Genomic DNA, 6,000 nt, shown 5'->3' with positions numbered 1-6,000 from the left:
ACTGTAGGCCACACAGAACCAGGAAGGGTTCCAACCATCTTTAGTTCACAGTGCCTTACTTGTTCTGAGTGACACATTCTACCAGGGAGTCTTTATACTTCTTATTAAGGAAGTGGGGAAGAAGAACCAGTACATGAAGACATTTAGGATTTCCGATGCTTTATTTTGTTTCCTAAAAAAAGCTGAAAGGCACAGTTAGGTTTATTTTCCCATTTATCAGACTATGATGTTCTGCATGTATGACTGTAAAAATTTATTCAGAATTATGATCCCAGTGTATAAACGTGTCTTTTGGGTTCAATATGTGATTTTGTAATTAATAATTATTGTTCCTGTTTACTAAATGGGAGTTTTAATGTTTATTTCCCCACCCTTGGTTGTTGAATGTGATAAATTTGTATTTCCTCAGGGTCTCCATGAAAATCATTATTCTCCATATAAGTTAGTTTGTAGTATGTAAAAAAACCAACAACCACTCACTTTTACACATATGTATCAACATGGATTTCTGGAGATTGCTTTTATACTGGTCTTAAGTTCAAGTTTTAGCATTAGCCCCAGTCCTATATGGAAGGAGAGAATGTCCAGTTCTCTGATCAGAATGCTTTGTAACATAAACGTGGTGACACTTTGCAGAGGATGGCTTTCTTTTAGTGTGTTAACAATAATTTGCAGTGGGTTTAATACAATTTAGATAAAGCGGGCGTTCCCCCTTCCAGAACTGGATTGTCAGTGACTAAAACTGTCATGCGAATTCACAACTCCTTCAAACCTGTTACTACAAAAACAACTATTTTGTTATTCAGCCTAAAAATAAAACATTTCACCCAAACTATATGCTTTAATAACCACTGTTTTTAATCGACCTGATTTAAAACCAATTTGTAAGAAATGCATTTCTGCAGGTCGCCCGGAGTTGGAACTGGGACAGAAGTTTGGAGGGGGTGATTTTAAAACCCTTTCTCTGCTAGGAGACACCTGGAGGTCTTGGGGGCTCCCGAGGTGGGTGGAGGGGGCGAGCCCCGCTGGCTGCAGGCAGGACCCCAAGAGTTAACGGGCGCAAGCCCCTGCCAGCGTCCCCCCCCCCTCGTCCCCACCCTCTCCTTTTGGCTGGGGATTAAAGTGCTCCCCCCTGTGGCAGCAGTGACCCAGAAATGAGTCTGCGTCCCCGCGCTTCCTCCGCCGCCAGCCGCACGCCCGACCGGGAGGGCCTGGGCGCGCCGGGCCGGCGGAGCGCGCGGGCGACAGCAGAGGCCCGCCCGGCTCCCCGCGCGGCCTCGGTGGCCCGGACCCATGCGGCACGGCGCGCAGCCCGCGGAGGCCCAGCCCGTGCGCAGCAGGTACGTGGGGGCGGAGGCGCGGGGGCGCGCGGGTCGGGGTGCGCGTCTCAGGCCGCGGCCGCGGCGGCTGCAGGACGAGCCGAGAGGCTCAGCCATATTTGATGGTTTTGTTGCTTTGCTCAGGAGTTCTCGGGAGTAATGTAATGCCGAAGGTCGCTGCCTAGTGGAAATAATATAGTACGTCATTAATATGGCGCCAAAAGATTGGGCTGTGGATCTGTAGCGCGGAGGGAGGAGGCGGCCGCCAGCGCCGCGGCACTATCCCACCAGCAACTTGGGCATCGCCGGGCGGGGGCCGGCGACGAGGCCAGGATGGCCGCGGAACCCGAGAATTGATCGGTGTTGGATCAGTAAGTTCTATTTCGATTATTATTGTTATTTTCAATCGGAGGAGGGCGAAGGCTTAGAGCTTTTCCTTTTAAATGTGCGAATGATATGAGGGTTTCAGGTGATTCATCAAACGTTTTCATTAGCAGAAATCCAGTTTAGTTTATACATTAAAAAAAAAAAAAGCCAAAGTGCCTTAAGGCTGCATGAAAGTGGGAAGCATAGTAGCAACTTGGTAGACAGATGGTTATGGCAGAGCGCAGGTTCGCGTACATATATGATTCCAGAGTGTGTGACAGTGTGTGTGGGGGAAGGAGGGTATGAGGGTATGTTTTTCCTAACATAGGTGTGAGGGGGTACATCTGTGTGAAGTGGCCGCAGCCCTGGTTCTTGTCACCGCGTCACCACATGTCCAAAATATTCATTGCATCAATTCAAGGGCAGTGAGAAGGGGGCGAAGGGAAAGCTGGGCAATTAGATTTTTTTCAGAATGGGTTTTTCAATGATGAGATCTTTTACTTCCAGCGAGACTGCTTATAAAGTGTAAAAGACTTCGTCGGTGAAATTGGGAAGGACTTCATCGTTTGAGCAAAGTACCTATTAATCATGAACTTAAAACGGATTGCAGATTGCAACCTTTGGCACCATCTGCAAATTGTGGGGGGTGGGGTCTCTGGGTCTCCTCGCTGCCTTTCGTGCACATGCACATGCGGTGTGCACCCCGGGACTGCAAGTTGCAAAATCTTCCCGGTGCACGTGTCTGGTGCCTGTGAGTGTGTTTGCGAGTTGGGTGCTGTTGTTCGGTAGCCAGTAGGCTTTCCGGGTCGGCTCGGCTCGGCGTGGGCTTGCAAATGCGGGAGAGGGATGGAATGTGGAATGTTGACCAGAGAACCGAATCCTTTCGGAACGGTCCCATTTGCTGGAGAAATTCGATACCTTCCACCTCTTACCCGCCCCCCCTCATCGCCCGCCTTCGGGCAGGAGGCGGGGCTGAGGACGCCGCTGCTGCTCAAAGTGGCGGAGCGCGGCGGCGGGAGGCAGGTGCACAGCACCGCCGGTGGGGGTGCCTCAACTTCCGCGGGCGTTTAAATAGCAGCCGGTCTCCCCTCCCACCGGTAATAGGTGACCTGGCGGCCGCGGGAGGCGGGGGAAGGGACCGGGGACGCCGGGGCACGAGCCTACGAGGCACGTGGGCAGGTGCTGGTTGGCCCCGGGGCCAACTTTTGCCGCCCGCCCTCCTGTATGGGTGAGAGGCGGCGGGCGTAGAGACGGGGCCGGGCGGCGGCCCCAAGGCGGTTCCCTGCCGCGGCCCGAGCGTCGCCTAACGGTCCCAGACGCTCCGGGTCCGCGCGGGGGTGGCCCGGCCCCGTCCCCACGCCGGAGCCCCGCACAAAGCCCGCGGCGCGGGGTGGCCGCCGCCCGACGCCGTCCCTGTTCCCGCGCCGCGGCGGCCGCAGGCGTTTGTTTGTTGCTTGCGCGCCGCCCTGCGCGCCGGATGGCTTCCTGTGACAGAGGTGATCCACAGTTTCCAGAACTGTCTGGGGGCGGGAGCACGAGCCGAGCCCGCCGCGTTGCTCCGCCGCCGCTCTGCTGCTCCCCGGGCCCGCGGGGAGGCCGGGCGGGGAGGGACGGCGTAGCCGTTTGCAGCGGCGCAAGTGGCGTGCGGACGCGAGGGAGCGTTTGATTTGCAACTGGGGCCGAGCGGATTGGTGCAGCTGGCGGCGGCGGGCGGGAGCGGCGGCGGGGGTGGCCACTTTCAAACGCCGAGGGCGGCGGCGCGGGCGCGGGGCCGGCTGCGCCGCGGGGAGGCGGTGTCATCCCCGCACCGGGGCCGGAGTTACTTTCCCCTCCTCCCGTGCTGTTGTTCCTGTCGCCTCGGGAGGAGCGGGAGTGCGAGGGGGCGGCGCCGGGCGGGAGGGCGGCCGGGCGGCAGGGATGCCGGCGGTCCACGGCCCCACCCCGGGGCTCCAGCCGGCTTCCCCGCCCCACCTGGGCCTTCCCCAGCCCTGGTGCGGGTCCTTGCACCCCATTTCCGAGGCCCCTTTCTCTCCCTTCCCCCATACTCCCCACTTTCCATCCCCTAGAGCTCCCCTCTGCGGGCCTCCCCACTTCTGACCCTGGGTTCCGGGCCTCCCATTCCGACCTCCCATTCCCTGGCCCGGGTTCCCCCACCCATCCGAGACCCCGAGTCTGACCGCCTCCGTTACCCGCGGCTTCCCGGGCTCCGCATCCCCGCTCTGGCTTCACACCCGGGCTCCCCCTTCTGGGCACGCGGGGGCGGCCGCACTCCCGGCGCCGGTGAATTGCTGTGAGCAAACAACAAAAAAGCGGGCGATTTAAATGTGCCTTCGAAACCAGTTAGAACTCGTCTTCTCTGGGAGACCGTTTAAAAGCTGCTTTAGGTGACTTTCTAGAAAGGTGGTGGCGAAGGTCTTCCGCCCTTGTGTTAACCCGGGCCTGGAGGGGATTTAAAATTTCCTTTTGTGAAATGTTAGTTTTGGCTTGGCCACGGAGCTCCGCTTTTAGCAAAGTGGAGGACGACCTGAGGTCCCCATTCCCGGTAAAGTTTGTGTGGGTCTTTCCCAAAGGACTCCCTTAGGTGGAGTGTTTTTCCGGTTTAGAATACCTGCGGTGGAGGGTACCTCTCGCTGCTTGTTGCTTAAGGCTAATAATGCCTTTCAAAGGTAATGAACTAGTTTTAAGACACAGGGAATAGTTTTCCTGAAAGCCGATGTAAGCAGTGATTCATCGGTGGTTAGACCACACTAGTTAGGATAGAACAACATCTACCTGGATTAAGGAAGAGTTCATTGAAAGTAAGCTCACTCACGCTCGGGATTTCTCATAGGTAGTAGTCAACCACATCTTCAGGGGAGATCACATACTTTGGGCAGCTCAGACTTTTCAGTCTTTTTTATCCCAGAGATTTTAGTCCCATTCACTATAGCCTTTTTACACATTTGAAAATCCTTATTACATTTAATATTGTAGGACTGTGGTTGACCGAGGGTACTGTCACAGAGAAAGCTGAAAAATGTGTGCGTGGGGGAATGTACTATGTCTCTTTAGTAGCACTAGAGGTTTATACTCACCGTAGATTCATATCTATCTTAAATGATATAAGTGACCTCTTCAAAATGTCAAACCATGTGTGAGTTTTAGCCTGGTTGCCTGCATATGGATGTTTTCTCTGCCCCTGAGATTCTTCCGGAGTCTGGAATTATCATCAAGCACTGAAGTTAGATAATTTTTTGAATGTTTGGTGTTTTATGCCCTTTTGTAAAGTTTGCAAATTTATTCGTCTTCTAGAACAAATACAGTTTCCAGTTAATGTGCCAGTTTTCCTCACTTCTTGCCCATGTCAGATGAGTGCATGGTCGTATTTCCTTCTACTTAAGAGCCCTGTGCTGCTTCCTAGCTTAGGTATTTAATTGTCAGAGAAAGCTGGGTGGGGACTGTACCTAAGTGGTAGAGCCCACTGCCTAGACTGTATCAAGTCCTGGATTCAGTCACCAGCACAGCCAAAGAGGGGAGGGGCATATTCTTTCTCCTTCCATCACTTGAAGCCTTGTAACCCAGGAGAAACTTTACTGTAGTTACCAAGGTTACAAGAGTAAGTAGATAGGGAGTCATCCTTGTGGTACAGAAGGGAAGGAGTTTAAGTCATTTAGAAGCAAGGTTTGTCCAGCCCAGTGATTTTACCAAAGCTTGTCCAGCCCAGTGATGAGATGAACTAAACATGGAGATACTTCATATGCCCCCAAGGTGATAGCCCTTGGGTTAAGAAGTTATTGGGCAGTGGTGTTAACATTGTTGATACTGAGGAACAGGACACTTGGCTGTCACCCAGGAGTCACCACAGGTAGAGGTGATGGCCTGTGCATGCACACACACGCCTGTGCTTGATTGAAAATAAGGTCTACATGAATGTCTGTAAGGTGCCCCTGTCTGCTAGCTTGGTAAACTTTTTCATTGATTACTAAGGCATATTTGCTTTCTCCATTTGATCCTGCTGTATCATAAAGCAAGTTTCTTTGAAACTGCTGGCCCTTGAAGGACCATACATTGCATCTGGACCTAACATTTTGACAAAATGCCTGATATGGAGTGAGGTGAGCCTTTGGCCATGAAGTTAATTGGGCTAAAATTGCAACTCAAACGTCATCATTGTAATTTGGGAATTTTGGATTCGGAAGTCATCTGTTTGAAAAGTGCTTGAAAGAAGCGTTGTTGACTGGTGTATGTATGTTCAGATTGCCCAGGAAAAAGGTCTTAAGTTTCAGTTGAGGTGGCTGGAATAGCCTGTGGGAAAGTCTTGGATGGGGATTGTGTG

General features: G+C 53.0%; 1 protein-coding gene across 6 annotated transcripts in view; it reads left to right on the top strand.

The window, feature by feature from the left end:
• The first annotated feature begins 1,186 nt into the window (after positions 1 to 1,186).
• The window catches only part of Jade1 (jade family PHD finger 1), a 54,884-nt gene continuing 50,070 nt past the window's right edge, over positions 1,187 to 6,000 (top strand). Inside the window, exons 1-2 of one of the 6 annotated variants that reach the window (XM_027391915.2) lie at positions 1,200 to 1,340; positions 1,464 to 1,690. Coding sequence is in view for 1 of the 6 variants with exons in the window: in XM_035450377.1 (XP_035306268.1) it covers positions 3,163 to 3,181 (19 nt within the window). In the remaining 5 variants the exon portion in view is untranslated. Of the gene's footprint in view, positions 1,341 to 1,463; positions 1,691 to 2,651; positions 2,790 to 3,064; positions 3,182 to 6,000 lie in introns of those variants that run through there. The other 5 variants (XM_027391916.2, XM_027391917.2, XM_027391913.2 and 2 more) reach the window with 5 other exon arrangements.

Source organism: Cricetulus griseus (genome assembly GCF_003668045.3).
Source record: "Cricetulus griseus strain 17A/GY chromosome 1 unlocalized genomic scaffold, alternate assembly CriGri-PICRH-1.0 chr1_0, whole genome shotgun sequence".
NCBI lineage: Eukaryota > Metazoa > Chordata > Mammalia > Rodentia > Cricetidae > Cricetulus > Cricetulus griseus.
The sequence above is the reverse complement of the archived record's forward strand: the minus strand, read 5'-3'. Positions and strand labels throughout refer to the sequence as shown.